The sequence below is a fragment of the Glycine max genome, chromosome 19, assembly GCF_000004515.6.
Source record: "Glycine max cultivar Williams 82 chromosome 19, Glycine_max_v4.0, whole genome shotgun sequence".
NCBI classification, from domain to species: Eukaryota; Viridiplantae; Streptophyta; class Magnoliopsida; order Fabales; family Fabaceae; genus Glycine; species Glycine max.
This window is the reverse complement of record NC_038255.2, coordinates 12,041,629-12,057,505: the sequence shown is the minus strand read 5'-3', so window position 1 is coordinate 12,057,505 and position 15,877 is coordinate 12,041,629. Positions and strand designations below refer to the sequence as shown.

The following is a 15,877-nucleotide window of genomic DNA, read 5'->3' as shown; positions in this document are numbered from 1 at the left end:
TCCTTCAGACCCCATTTGTCCATAGATCCGAAGTTATTACCTACCCTTTGTAATCTACAGGACAAGACCTCAAATTTTAAATAGGAAACAATGAAAGTCTTTAAATCAAGCTATAAAGGGTGGCTTCATCCAACAGCCCTTCTCCAGACGATGTTGTATGTCTAATATTTCAACAAAACGAAATGCAAATAAGCTTCTCATGTTCTTTACAATTAAATTTCACAGTATAAATAATTCAGAGATTACCGCAATCCTCAGAGTAAACAAAACTTACCATTATTGAAGATATAAAACATTTAAGCTAAAACCAGAGGGAGATTACTTCTGCAATCTTCTCTTTTAAGCTGTCATCATCATTACATTTGGAATCTACATCCTCTTCCTTCAGAGCCGATATAATCAAGACTTTCAAGGGTACTGGATCATTTAGTTGAATGGCATTGAAATGGCCAAAACGGCTAAGAACTTGCTGATACATAAGTTCTTTGCTGCAAATGAATTAAGGATAGAATGTCAATGACCAATTCACGAAAGCAGTGAGATGGAGGGCCAAAATTATTTTATATCTCTAACATGCTCCATCATAAAAGAATGCTTTTGGCCTAAAGCCTGAACAATGAACTGTCTAACACTCCCAAAAATTTAACTTTCTAGTGTCTATTGCTTTGAAGAATTGATTCTCAGACTTGTTTAGATCAGCACAACAATGTTTTAATTTCCTGTTTTCTTATTAAAATAAATTGATTTCACAACTACTTAAAATTAAAAAGAAATACTAAGCCTTTGCTAGTAATTGACATGGGGTAGGGATTTTAATAAAGAAAGTGGGCTTGTGTGAGGATTTTTCTTATAAGATAAATGGATGGGTATCTTAGCAGAAGAAGGGGATCATGTTTTCAAGACCCAAACCATTTCCGCTTACCCTCTCATTCTTTCACGCATCCAATCATAGGGGAGAGTGGGACAGAGCTTCACCCATATACTCACTTGAAGCTAGGGCTTTGAGATGAGAGATTGAAGGTGGAATACCACTGTCTTCACAGTCAAGCATGCTCACAATAGAAGAAAGGGAGAAAAGAAACTCGATGGAAGTTGTACTGACCCTATGGTTCTTGTCATGGCTGTCTTGATTGAATGGGAGCGGTATGTTAACGTGTTGTTAGATTGGTCTTGAGTAGAAACGATTTTTGAGATTGCCTCAGTTATTTCCTTTAATCTGTTATTTGACTTGTGTTGTTATTGGATGAAATAACTAAGTGACTACTAGAGTAGTAATAGAAATGTTACTCCTCAGACTTTACATTCATGAGGTATAACCACAGACATTATTTTAATTTTTCTCTTACTCTTATTTGCTTATTCTTCAGATTTTTTTTTAAAAAAATAAATAAAGAACACTAAGAGAGAAATAAGGTAGGTCAAAACAGTGGTCTTGTCCCCTCCAAATTGGGGGACAATCACTAGTAAAAAAGTTGAAGATGTTATATAGGTTTTTTCAATGCCACCTGGTTAACAGGAACAAATAAAGATTCAAAACAACAAAGAAGGTTGACAAGGAAAAAAGAAAACAAGATGGAAATTACGGAAACATAGGAAGAGGATATGACGTAAGTTAACAAGATTCAATGATGGTGGGAATAGATGTGATTCGGGAACCAACCAGCCAAGGTGAGATTTTGTTTAGAATTTGTAAAACAGACGGTACAGAAGAAGGGCTTAGATTCCTCAAAATTTTGAGGCCATGTAGGGTGTAAAACATATGTTCCCCTCATAATGAAAACATATCAGGATATACTCGTGAAGATGCTGATGAGTTCATTTTTTGTAGCTACAATGGACACAACTGGGTATCTTCCAAGGTTGAATGGTTTCATGTGTAAAGAACACTCTAAAGTGAATCTGAAGTTATTCCTTTCTTGAAAGCATCAATAAGTGACTGTTTTTTCAATCTTGAAATCAGATTTTACCTTTTATTTTAATTTTGTATTTTTTAAACTTTTAGATAACAAATAATTACGAAAACAATCTTAGTATTGTACACCAAAATATTTAGGACAAAAAATCTATTTTTTTTAAATGTAAATTAATTATTTCAGGGTATTAAAGAAATTTTATACATTTAATTAAAATAAAATCTCAATTTTCTCTCCTCCATAATTCATGTATCCTATTTCTCTCTCCTTAGTGATCACGTTCTCGGTTCCCGTATATCCTTTCTCTCTTCTCTGTATCTCACGTTCTCGTACATATCCCATTTCTCCCACCTTGCCACCATGGACATGCCACTGGCTGCAGCATCATCAACTTAAAGTCCACTATCTGGTCTGCCTGCATCAGTATCATCTCCGTCATGTCCTTGAACATTAATTCTCTGTTGCTGCTCATCAGCTCACAGATTGATGCCACACTGGGCATTGTGAGTCACAACGATGACTTTCAAGGCGGTGTTGGACCCAAATTCAGAGTCTCTCTGGTGGAGCACGCTGTTGCAGTGTGAAAATTTGGTGAAGAGAGGATGGAGGGCATATCATTGTGCAGTGGGAAAGAATATAAAAAAAAAAAAAATTTATTCACCAAATAGATAGATGAAAGAAGCAAGAATACTTCCCAAACTGAGTAATGCCGGTGTGAGGAAAAATGGTTATGACCAGTGATTGTACCCGCTGGTTGCGGAGGTAAAACCTGTGGGTGAGAGTAGAGAGAGAGTGCGAGTGAAGCAGAGTAGAAAAATAGATAGATGAAAGAAGCAAGAATACTCATGGTGAGTGCAAAATTTTGGTGCTGAATTGCAAAAGATAGTCACGAAGTGATGGTGGATGGAGCTTGAATAGTTTACTAGGTGAGGGAGACAAAGAAATTTGGAAATTTTGGATGAAACTTGAAGATGTGGTAACATACGAGAGAGAAAGATACCTTTGGCCTAATTATAGAGAAAGTGTGTGAAATGTATTTCCAAAAGAAAGGACAAAGGGTTGAGAATCTCTATCACATGCGTGCTGATTTCTAATAGTGAGCCACAAATTCATTAACATGAATTTTAAATGTAACACAGGAAAAAAAAACTAAGAAAATACGCTTTATAATCGCATATCACATTTTAATTTACATATAAAATAGAGACATTATAGAAGAATGTAATTTCAATTCATTTATAAAGTAACATAATATAATATATAAAAAGATTACTGCACAACTATATATAATCTTCTTTCTCGCATCCTACTCCAGTCTTTAGCAGTTCTGATTGCAGTAATGGGTAATTTTTCTTAAGATACTCAAAACCATCAGCATGCATCACGGCTGCAATAGGCATAATAATGAAATGATATGAGAATCAACTGTCAACTAACAAATAATGTAGACACCAAAATGATGAAAATATATTACAAGCTAAGAAGTAATTGACTATGAACTCAAATGTAGAATTGGGTTTGAAAGTTAAGCATGGAAACTCACCATCAAAGTTGTTCAGCAGAAAATTTTTGACAGATGGACTTCAAGTGGGTAGCATCAGCAAGAGCAAAAATATTGGCAACAGAATCTACAGATATGTCTTTACAAAGTATATATTCACACATCAACATTAGTCTTGGCAAACCATACTTTTCTCCAGCAGCTAACAACTTTGCTATAAATGATTCAGACAACGAAGGAAAGAATGACGAATCCAACATAAAGAGCTCTTCATCTTCCAAAAGAGTGTCTCTATAAACAAAATGAAGTAAAGCCTGCGCAACATAGAACACGATAAAAATTAGATAACCAACCCAACGATAGGCCAGATTTTAACTGAATTAAATAGCATCTATCTTGTGTGGAACAAAAAACAGCTACAAAGGTATAGAGAAAAAAAGGAACTTTTAATGAATGTGACACCTTGAAAACCTTAGGTTCCATGTCAATAACAACTATCTCCTGATCATCCTTCTTCATCGCATTAAAAAATTGAGTTTTAAACATGGTTGATTGAGCTGCCAAAACAAGCTTATGAGCATGAAACCTTTCTCCACCAACCGAGAAAGTAACATCAAATGATTCCTCATCCTCTAACAACATCCCAAAATGTTCACCAATATCAGATTCAGGAACCTGTATTGTGTTTAACTGAGAAGAATCTATGGACGACACTAAAACCGCAATAGTGCAATTTATCTTCAAGCAATCATCCTTGAGAAAATTTGACGTCTCAAGGTGTCTCCGTTTGAAAAACCGCGTATAGCCCCTATTACACAACAAGTGCATCATTGATCACTACGTAATGTACACCACAAAAAATGGATACAAGAGCTAATAAATCATGATGATATCCAAATCATATCACCAAAATCACAAGGTTCTCTAGTTCCTTTGGAAATTTAATTTTTATGTCTTATATTCTAATAAAAGAGCTATCTCTTTAACCCCTGACAATAGTGAAAAAAGATTAAAAGCAAAATCAATAACACTTTGCTTTATTTTAAAGACTATATTGTTTACATAAATGTTGGACATACGAATATAATAAGTTTGTATAGAGACTAAAACTAAATTTTAAAAATAAAGATAAAGAAAACACTGACACTAACCACATGCTGCCAAGGTTTATGAGAGTGTAAGGCCCAATCGTGAGGGAGTGACTGAAGTGGCTATGAACCTTGTGCTCTCCTTTCTTGCATAGGTCGAGCAACGTGAGATCGAACAACACACGAACGTTGGTGCTCTCGGAATGGAGTGTAACAAAGACAGAGACATAAGCGGCATTATCTTTCGGGTCCCTACCATCAGGGAAAAAGTATATGGCCCATTGGAACCCTCCCACTATGAAAGTCTCACTCGCGATGTATTTCCCAATGCCCATTCCCTTCGTTAGTGAGTAACCCTTGATCACAAACTCGTGGGAACCACTCATTGTCTCTGTCACCGATTTTGAACTCGTTTGGGACCCTAGAACACGCCTATTCACCATTTTTGGGTTGCACATCGCACGCGACATTTTCTAAGGAAGTAAATTTTTCTCGAAAAGTAAAGGAACACGGATTTGCACTGAATCAGATCTTATGTTTTTGGCTTCAATCCAACTAAGTTATGGATTTCATTAAATTTTACATTAAATAAATAATAAATGGCAAGTGAATAAAAGAACGACCGCATTTAATCATTTAAAGATTTTTCTTTTATACTTTAATCTGATCTTTATTCTTGAAGCTTTTGTGCGCATGAGACAACCAGGTTTTTGTATCAAATATCATCAATGACATACACATTATAAAAAAAATTGTGGTTTACTATCTTTTTAGTCTCTAAACTCTTTAGGATTTCTATTTGTAATACCTGAGCTTTTTCTTACTAGTCAATGTTCCTTAATTTTTTATTAGGGACTAGAATAAAAAATCCTAAAAATTTTAGTGATTAAAAATATAATATGTTCCCATTTTTTCCTATTCGAGGAAAACGTTAGAAAAATCAAAAAGGGGGTCTGCGAATTTTGAAAAGAAGGGTTCGCGAGTTGTTTACGCACGGGGAAGGTATACATGCCCGTCACAATGGACGACAGCCTTTAATCGAGTGTACATAACATAACTTCAAAATTATGTATTTTTCTCTTTTATGTTTCTTTATTTTTTTGGGGTTGACAAGGGTGTTGCCCTTGCTCCTACGTATCCTCAGGTGCGATGAGGAATTCAGATCTGTTCTTTAAGTCCGAATGTTTTGTGTGTTAAGTTGGTTTTATGTTTTTTGAAAGATTCATTTTAATTGTGAACAAAAAGATCGTTTAAGGCGTTGGACCTTGAAATGATGTTTTAACTTTTGAAAAGAGGAGAGAATCATTAAGGAGTTGGACCTTGAAATGATCTCAAGTGATATTTGATAAAAAAAGTAGTAAGTTATGAGTTGATTTTATCTTGGTTTCGTTCGTTAACTTCCAACCTCTTTAAAGATAACTTTACAACATTAGTGATTAGTTAAGATTGAACTTTACAAAGAAAATGAGATTACCGATGATAGATGGAGGAAATGAATATGCACAAAACACAAGGGGGACCCATAAGCTTTCATAGATCATATTCAAATATCAAAAACAAAACTAATAGACGCCCACACGAAGAACACTGGACAAGGAACAATGTAGGGTTCGATCACGTTCGTTATTCGGTAGCGCCTCGGCTTCATTTTCTCTTCTTTCTTCTTCTACTCTCTCAATTCTCTCAATATCTTTCAATGCTGAACCTTGGAACACTTTACTCAACCCCCTTCACGCCTATTTTTAGCCAAAAATTGCATTTGGTGGACTTGCAGCTCACCCAGGCAAGCTGAGACTTAGCCATGAAGCAATTGGCTCGCCTAGGCGAGCCAGAGGCTAGACTGGGGGAGCTAGGGTCCAGGAAACTCAATGAAAAGAACTTTTTGCCCCCTCCTTTTGGTATCTTTTGCATTCCTGATCTAAACATTGAACTATACTTCATTTTATGCGGTAACTGGTGTCGAACAACACAGTTTAGCCAGCAAGAATCAATGAATGACAGTCCCTTGACGAAATTAGGGTATAACACTTCAGATGAACATTTCTCTCCTATTTATGAGAGTTATGGGCAAAAGGCTTAAGATGGATTCTATTTGGCTGACGGGTATTTGTTCAAAGAGGGAAAGCTTTGCATACCCCAAGGATCCATCAGGAAATTACTTGTGAAACAGAGCCATGAGGGTGGCCTCATGGGCCATTTTGGGATAGACAAGACCCTTGTCTTACTCAAAGAAAAGTTTTATTGGCCCCATATGAAGAAAGATGTCCTTAAGCATTCACTACAAGAAAAATGATCTAAGCCTACGGACACCTTTTTCCTACAGACATTAATTTGTGTAGGTAAATCTCAAAAATACTTCTACCTACAAGTGACTAATGTAGGTAAAACTCAACCATTTGTACCAACCATTATTTGGTGTAAGTAAATTCATTAAAACTGAAAAAAGACTTCTACCTACAATTACATTGTGTAGGTAAAACTCTAAAAAACTTGTGCCTATGGTTAATTAGTGTAGGTAAAACTCAAAAGGATTACTACCTACAAAAACACAGTGTAGGCAAAATTCTAAAAAACTTATACCTACAACTACGTGATGTAGATAAAACTTCATAAAACATGTGCCTATAATTGGTTGATGTAGGTATAACCTCAAAAGTCTTATACCTACGATTGTTGGTGTAGGTAAAACTCTTTAAGACTGTTTAAATTTGAATATTAATCTCTTGTTTTTTTAGTAAATACTCAATCTCAAAAAATAACCATTCAATTTAAATTAATTTTTAGTTAATAATTGTTCAAAATTTTAAAGATAAAATATATTAATTAGTAATATTAAATTTTAATTTAGATTAACATTATTTTTATGGATTAATTTAGATTAACATTATTTTTTATGGCAATTTCTTGTTAGTTTCAGCAATGATATTGATTTTATCTTGAAATCAAACTCCAAAATGGCCACAAGCCTTTGGATTATGGACCGAGCCTTTGAATTGATGCAAAGAAGGTACTAGTTTAGTTTCACCAAAATAACCCGCAGACGAAAACGTTGAAAACACATCCGTCTGCCCCAACATTACAAGGTGGATCCCTTCTCTCTTCTCTTCCTTTCCCCGTTTGTTTCCCTTCTTTTCTTAGGCAATTCCCTAATCACGCTTTTCCATTTTTTTCTTTTTTGCAATTCCTTCGCAATTTTCCCTTTTCTTTTTCGTTTTCCCCTCTTTTTTTCTTCTTCTTACGTGTTTCACACCGCGAAGAATAATTTGATTGATTGATTAACGCATCAGGAGAAATTTCAGTTACATTGCAAACTTATCTGAACTTGATTCAGTTTTCTATATGCTTCAGCTTTTGTATATTATTATATTATTATTTGTTTTTATTTATACTTTGCCTGACTTGTTGCATATATAATGTAATAGTTCGATTTCCATGCCCTTGGTTTGCGTGTTTATCTGTTCGTGTTTGGGTAAAGAGAGTGTGTAGCCATATGATACATCATCATCTTCTTCTTCATTCTGGACACGCGACAATTAACATAGGGTTTGGGATTGATGCGCAGGTTACATGGCATGTTGCCGTTACTTGCTGAGTTTTATTTTGAAATTTGAATTGAAATAAGAATGTTGATTGTGAATGGTTTAACTGAACCCCTACTTTCTAGTTCATTCTCTTTTATTTTTTTCTTTTTTGTTTTGTTTTGAGTTGTGGTGATTGCTACACAACTAGATACAATTAGCTATGAGTTTTAAAATGAGTCAGTTAGATTCAAAAGGAGTTGTAGGGACCACTCATTTATTGAAAGGTCAATTAATATTTGTATTGTGTGTGTGTGGAATGGGTGTGTTTGTGATTTGGAGACAAATTTTAGAGAGAGAAATGCTGATTGAAAGAGTTAGGGTTAGGATGTATGTGTTTTTTGTCATAACTAAACAAGGTTGATTAGACAGTTGGTGGATTAATCTTAATTCACAGTATTTTCTTTTATTCTTATTGTCCCCTATCTCTGCAGTGACATTATAATTCAAGGGCTGACCATTCTTGCTCCAGTTGACTCTCCAAACACTGATGGAATAGATCCAGGTAAATTATTATTATTATTTCCACTGGCTTTCAGAGGAAAACATTAGATAAAAAGAAAAAAGGGAAAAAGCTATGTGGGATTAACAATATACTGGTACTTAGTTGTTTATTAGATGCTATATGTGAGCTAAATCTCTGTTCAAATATTAGGCGACTCATGTTTAAGAAAGAATTTGACACAAGCTATGTGGGATTCAATTCTGGATCAGAGCTTCTCTCTCGTCAGAATTTATGTAATGCGTACCTTGACTTCAAAATACATGTCATCTTGCTACCTTCTATATGGCTGCTCTGTGCCACTATATGGAATTGACTCCTATGCTTTTGACATTAGTTTGTAAATATTGCAATTCAACTTGTTTATTTATGGAAGAATTCATTCAGCCTTATTTTGGTTGCTAAAGAAAAAAATAATTGCTTATAATTTTTGTTTGAGTGTAGCCAAATTGCTATTCCAGAGTTATAAGTGTTAATGGCGATGAACATATTATAATATTTGCAAAGAGGGACATTAAACAGTGGGTAGAGCTTACATATGATTACAGGTTTACCTCTTCTCCAAATGAGGCATGTTGGTTAATTTGATAATCGAGATAATACTAGATAAATCTGAAGTCGTGTATAACACTTTCAGATTGAATCAAATTTCGGGGTTCAACCAAAATTGTTCAATCGGATAAAATTATAAGATTATAATTCAAGAGTTTTGTTTTGTTCTTGTATGTTTTGTCACCCGTTATGCTTTCTGAACCATAATGATTATTTATGATCAAAGAACAGGTGGTTTTTGGCGGTTGATGGAAGTTATTTCTTTTTAAAAGCTGCCATTGATGGAAGTTTTAGTAACTTCCATGTAACTTCTAAAATTTGCCTAAACCGAACATCTCGTTATTACATTAAAACAAGCGTGCACTCTTATTTTAACATAATAAAGAGATCAATTACACTAAAATATCCAACAAGGCTGAGGGAGCAATTGCTGTTATTATTATTAGGAGTGTTTGGAAAGCATCCTTGAATATCTTGCTGATCAGAAGGACCCTACTACTTTATGCCAGAAATTTATTGATGAGTTTGATCGATGCATCCTCAGTTATTTCGCATTTAATTGGAACCAAGCTTCTTATATGATTAGTCAGGTATAGTATATATAATTTAGAACAAAACTTTGCATGCAGTATACTTCAAGCAGATTTTGGTACTAATAAGTGTCCTAACATTTGTTACTTTTGGGGATGATAATAATAGGCAATGTATAAGTAGAGTATTAGAGTATTTGTATCATCCTCGTATTTATTGAACAGATTTGGCTATATTGTTTGGGGATGTTTTAAAAAAATGTATATATGAGATGCTTGTAATACTTCTTACAAAGTAATAAAATTAAAAAATATATATTTAATATTTTTTCATTTAATAATAAGATTATTAGTAATACATTACAGGAGATTTATTCAAACATAAATATGCAAGGTTATTATTAGGAATTGGAATTTGTGTCCCCTGAGAATGTCTCCTAGTGTATCCAATTGATTGATGAGGTCCGGCTGCTTCCTGAAGACCATAATGCAAAAGTAGAAAAGCTGGAGGTAGACTTCATACTAATAATAATTAAAAAATGTTTAAAAAGAAATAAGAGAAAATCACGTGAGATTGAAAAATAGAGTAGGAAATTAATTTAAATTAGAAAAGATATGAGGAAATCAAGAAAGACATATAAGAAAGAAGAAGAGAAATCTGATAAAAAGAAAATTTTCAAAACGAAAAGGTGTAATTCACCTTTTATACATAAAACTATCAATTAAAATATCATATTTCACACAAAATTACAAATTTATTTTAAAAAAATTATCGATCTATGAAACTTTAATCTCACTTGCCATAAAATCTTTCACATTTACTCACATTTGCAGATTTGCTTGCTACCTTTGAACCTTTAAAATCATTTTGCATTCCGAATTTGTCACAAGCCTCTAATTATTTAAATAAAAAAATCTAAGAAATTTTCATAAAAAAAGAAGAAGAATTGAACAAGAGAGTTAATGAAGAATGAGAAACGCTCCATGAAAGCTAAGGAAAAGGAGAGACATACAATTTAAGTGGAACTAAAAATAAGAAATTTAAAAAGCAAGAAAATTTTCTTGTTTGTGCGGTGACACAAAGCAAGTAAAGAACGTAACCATGCTTTAGCATAGTAATAGTAATCAATCACACTTTGGACATGAGGAAGTAAGAGTAGAAGGTGACGACATGACCCTTAACGCCTACGGCAGGGTTAGTATCGTTGGTCCAACAATTGCGGTCGTTACCTCAAATTTAAATATTGCCATTTAAATGTCCATAGTTTCGTTAGTTTGACTTAAGAGTTGAGACTTATTACCCGGTACATGATAAAGGGATGGGGTTGGAATGCAGTGGAAGTAGTTTAACCGGAGGAGGACTAGTTAAATGAGACATATGACATATTTTAAACAATTCTGTTTCAATAGGATAGGAGGCAGATAGCTATTTCGTTCAAAATAGAACCATGGTAATGTGAGACATATGACCATATGTTCTTGGTAATGTGGCTATCTGCATGTGCATGAATAGCTCAAGAGTGAATCAGAACCATGGTCATGTGAGTTCAAGTGCTTGGTTCTTTGACATGGATATCCTTATTTTATATGATTTTGATATTTCATATTTGCATATGATTATATTTATAGTTTCTAGCAATTTGTTCATTTCAGCTTAATTCATATATTGCTGATTTGCAGGGTGTAAAATGTGGTATTTATGGTGCCAATTCTGCAGAATGGATTATGAGCATGCAGGTACATTTTATTTTTGAATTTGCTTCCCTTGTTTTCTGGTGAGTTTTTTCCATCTTGATTTTTCTGCTCACTCTATATGTTGGAGGTTTCTATTGTATTATTTAGATGTTGATATGTTGATTTTTGTTTCTTTTTTGTGCTGAGTATCTATTGTTATTTCTATTTCTACTGTATTGTTTCTTTGGTAGTTGAATTTTTGTAGTCCTTATTGAGCTTAATGAAGAATAAGGTATTTCTAGATTGAAGCTTTGTTTCTTATATTGAATATCTACTCTTTGCAGAGAGTTCCACTTATTTACGAACAAAGTCCTTTTAAAATAATGCAAGTAAAGAACTTACACTGAAACTTGTGCGGTACCTAAAATTGTGATATATAACTTTTCTAACAATGATATGTTTTTTGAAGTTTACTGCATGCAGTAAATTCAAATGGTGCATGGTACTGGGAGAATATCTCATTGCACAAATATTCATTTTTCAAATTAAACTTATAATTTTCAGTTGCTTTGACACTCTCATTCATATGACACAGTCACACAGGTGTTGGGGCTATAGAGTTTATTATATGCCATTCAGAGGTCTCAATTGCACTTGCAGAAGAGAAGAAGATACCTGAGGTTCTCCTATCTAAACCCTCTGTTTTATAGCAGTTTAATTGTTAGTAAGGATTTGAGAGTTGTGTACAATCTTTTGTAAACAGTTAGTCTCACCCAAATATTTGTTTTGAAACTTTTCAGCTATTCAAGACATTTCCAAATGCAACAAAGTATCTCAAGAGTAAGTTTTGTTGATTCTCTCCTTTCTTTCCTAAAATGCTTGTGCTTTAGAAAGAAACATTCATTTTTATGTCTTTGTTACAGCAATTAATGAATATAACTTTTTTGTGCAATGGAAATGAAAATATAAGGATATCTTGTAAATGGAAACTTGGGGATTGTTTGGTTTGACCAATTTATACATAATCATATACATTGGAATTTATTTTTCTGAGGTTAATTTCAGTCATGACCTCAAGGAATTAATTATGTCTTTTGTTTTGAATATTTTGTGTTTCCCATTCCTAATTCAATTTTTAATACTGCCACAGGATCAAACTCAGAGCTTTGAACTTCCTATTAAGAAAATGATGTATACATATCATACCTTCCACTCGCACATACTTTTTTTAGGACCATTGAGGAGATATTCATATGGCATGGTGCTTCAATTGGTTTCTGGCGTAGGGTAAGTATATGTAGTATATGTATATCTGTCATTAGGAAATGAACATTTGATGTAATAATTAAACTTTGGATTTGTTTGATTCCCCCCCCCTCCTCCCCACAAAAGTTGAACTTCGGATTTGGAATATGACCATCATTTACTCAATGGTTGTAGGATGTCAAATTGTTAATTGATGATGTTGGGGAACTAAAACCAACTATTTTTTGAGTTGTTCCCCGTGTGCTTGATAGAGTGTACTCAGGTAAACTCTTTTAAATTCTCATGATTGTTGACAGTTTGATGATCTTTGCATAATCATATAATCTGGATGGTAAAATTATTATTTCAATAGGACAAAGCTACTCTGCAAATTATTTCTTGATCATTGGAGTAGCATTTTTCTTACTTTTCTTTTTCATTTTTCTTCCTTCCCCTTCCCAATTGGGAAAAAAATGCATTGACTCTCAACCCCTATCTGATACATAGGTTTGACACAGAAGATTTCTTCTGGGGGCTTCTTGAAGAAGACATTAAAGAAAGACAGTAGAATCTCCTTTTATGTTTATTATTATTTTCAAAACTCAAAAAGAAAGACAAATTTGAACTGTAATTATGTTTATGTATGAAGATGCGCACACAATAGAATCTCTTTTTATGTTTATGTAGTCTAATTTTGGATTTTGAATGCTAATTATATGGGTCTAAAATTGTTCTTGATTAATTTGATTAGGGAAATGGCGACTAGCTAATACTTCTAGATTTAAATTTATTTCTTATAAATATAAATCAATAAAATTAAGAGCACAACTATAAAATTATGTCTAACTGAAATATATGTGGAAGTTATTCTGATGTCTTGTCACTCTAACTCTGTGTATATATGCAAAAAATATTGTAGACATCTTTATGGTCCTTGTACTAGATTATGGCCTTGATGTCTTGTCACTCTAATAGTGAAGGGTCAGCTCTAGCCAAGACCTAGGTAATTATGAACTTGGCAAAGCTAGTTGGAGTTGGAGCTAGAAAGATCGTTGGATTGCTGCACTGCCCACATTCAATTATGTATGTTATAAGCTCTCTCTAAGATCGAAACATTTACCTACAGTTGAAGATGATAGGTACATGTTAAAGACTTTTACCTACAATTAGGAGATGTAAGTAGAAGTTAATGACTTTTACCTACACACTATACATAGTAAGTAAAACCTATAGTGACTCACAATTAGCTGTCATTATACGCCCCCTCAAAGTTGACGGAAGAAACGTCTGTAGGACAAAGTTTATTATACATTTACCTACGGATTTTTTACTTATAGTGACAGTTTTTGTCTGTAGGTATAGATTATTTTTCTTGTAGTGATTGCACTAGGTGTGTGGCTTGTTTACAAGCCTAGTCTAGGGTGGTACCTCATAGGCTATACACACCCTTACTCATCCCATTTGCACCCTCGGTAGACATTAGTATGGACTTTGTTCTTGGGCTTCCTTGAACCCAAAGACGTGTAGACTCTATCTTTGTGGTGGTGGATAGGTTTAGCAAGATGACACACTTTATACCATGGCATAAGGTAGATGATGTTTCTCACATCTCAAAACTCTTCTTTGGGGAAATTATGAGACTCCATGGTTTTCCTAGGATCATTGTGTCAGATAGAGATGCTAAGTTCCTTAGCCTTTTCTGGAAAACCTTATGGGCTAAGCTAGGAACTAAGCTTCTTTTCTCTACCACTTGTCATCCATAAACTGATGGGCAAACAAAGGTAGTGAATGGGTCTCTATCCACCCTTTTAAGGGCTCTTCTGAAAGGAACCCATAAGTCTTGGGATTAGTATATTCCTCATGTAGAATTTTCCTACAACAGGGGGATTCATAGAACCACCAAGCAATCCCCTTTTGAGGTTATCTATGGGTTCAATCCTCTAACACCCTAAGACCTAATTCCCCTCCCACTTGACACTTCTTTTATACATAAAGAAGGGGAATCAAGGTTAGAGTTTGTAAAGAAGTTGCATGAGAGGGTTAGGAACCAACCAAAGGTGTATGCTATTAAAGGAAATAGAGGAAGAAATGTCCTAGTTCTTAATGAAGGGGACTGGGTTTGGCTCCATCTTAGGAAGGATAAATTCCCTACTAAGGAAATCCAAGCTTAGTCCTAGAGGATGGACCTTTTCTGGTCTTGGAGAGGATCAATAAAATGCCTATAGGTTGGACCTCCCAGAAGAGTATGGAGTCAGCACCACTTTTAACATTTCTGATTTAATTCCTTTTGCAGGTGGAGCCAATACTGAGTAGGAAGAACCAACAGATTTGAGGTCAAATCCCCTTCAAGGGGGAGGGGATGATACAATCCTCCATAGTAAGGGACCAGTCACCAGAGCCATGAGCAAGAGACTCCAAGAGAATTGGGCTAGAGCTGCTAAAGAAGGTCCTAGGGTTCTCATGAACCTTAGGATAGATTTCTGAGCCCATGGGCCAAGGTTGGGTCCACTTTTCTTTGCAAATATTAGAATAGGTTTGTAGGGAACCATACAAATTAAGGGTACAAGTTAAGGGTACCCTAGTAGTATAGGGTTTTAGCCTTGTATTTCAGGGCATTTTGAGTAGTCTTTGTAGTAGGGACTTTAATTTTTGTATTTTCATGCATTTTGGCGTGGGGGTGAGCTTAGCTATTGGAGAGGTGTGAGTAGCCCCCCTCTAGCTTCTCAAGGAAGCTTTCTTCCTTACTTCCCAAGGAAGCAACCTTCCTCGCTTCTCAAGGAAGCTTCCCATGTGTTAGGCTATAAATAAAAACATGTGTAACACTTGTCATAACTTTGATGATTGAGAAACTTGTGAGACACACCTCAAAGTTCAACTTCTCTCCCTAATCTCCTTCAATTCCCATGCCCCCCCCCCACCCTCTATGATGCAATCCTACCCCCTAAGGGCATTGAATAGAAGACTCAAAGATGATTGAGCCAGAGATGCAAGAGAAGGCCCTAGGGTTCTCATGAGCCTTAGGGTAGATTTTGGGCCCATGTCATGGGCTAAGTGTGAGCCCACTAATCTTTGTGCATATTAGATTAAGGTTTCATTATTTTTGTCCTTGTATTTAGGGCTCCATAGTATAGGTACGGTACCCTAGAAATGTAGGATTTTTTAGCCCTTGTATTTTAGGGCATCTGGACTAGTTTTTGTATTAGGGGTAGTTTTGTAATTTTCACATGCATTAAGTGAATATTTGATGTGTGTGTTGGGAAATAAATTTAATTGAATTGGGTCACTTTGTGCATG

At 34.7% G+C, this 15,877-nt stretch overlaps 1 protein-coding gene and 1 long non-coding RNA gene across 2 annotated transcripts; one reads left to right on the top strand and one right to left on the bottom strand.

Annotated features, from left to right (window-relative positions):
• Nucleotides 1-3,193: 3,193 nt before the first annotated feature.
• Nucleotides 3,194-4,945, bottom strand: LOC100800259 (BTB/POZ and MATH domain-containing protein 4). Its single transcript, XM_041012875.1, has 4 exons — nt 4,566-4,945; nt 3,877-4,222; nt 3,464-3,728; nt 3,194-3,306 (listed from the first exon to the last, which is right to left on the bottom strand). Exons 1-4 carry the CDS (start codon nt 4,943-4,945, stop codon nt 3,194-3,196), a joined length of 1,104 nt encoding a protein of 367 aa, XP_040868809.1.
• A 4,614-nt stretch (nt 4,946-9,559) lies between these two features.
• On the top strand, nt 9,560-12,525 carry LOC102661543 (uncharacterized). The gene is made up of 5 exons (XR_419814.4): nt 9,560-9,724; nt 11,345-11,401; nt 11,942-12,018; nt 12,139-12,178; nt 12,489-12,525. It is a non-coding gene; the product is annotated as an uncharacterized lncRNA (long non-coding RNA).
• The last annotated feature ends 3,352 nt before the right edge of the window (nt 12,526-15,877 follow it).

Excerpts from the sequence above, each read along its gene's own strand:
- LOC100800259 (XM_041012875.1), bottom strand. The coding sequence starts at position 4,945 with ATGGTGAATAGGCGTGTTCTAGGGTCCCAAACGAGTTCAAAATCGGTG. Across the intron at positions 4,223-4,565 it reads ATAAACCTTGGCAGCATGTG|GGGCTATACGCGGTTTTTCA; the intron begins GTTAGTGTCAGT and ends GTTGTGTAATAG. Across the intron at positions 3,729-3,876 it reads TGGAACCTAAGGTTTTCAAG|GCTTTACTTCATTTTGTTTA; the intron begins GTGTCACATTCA and ends TATGTTGCGCAG.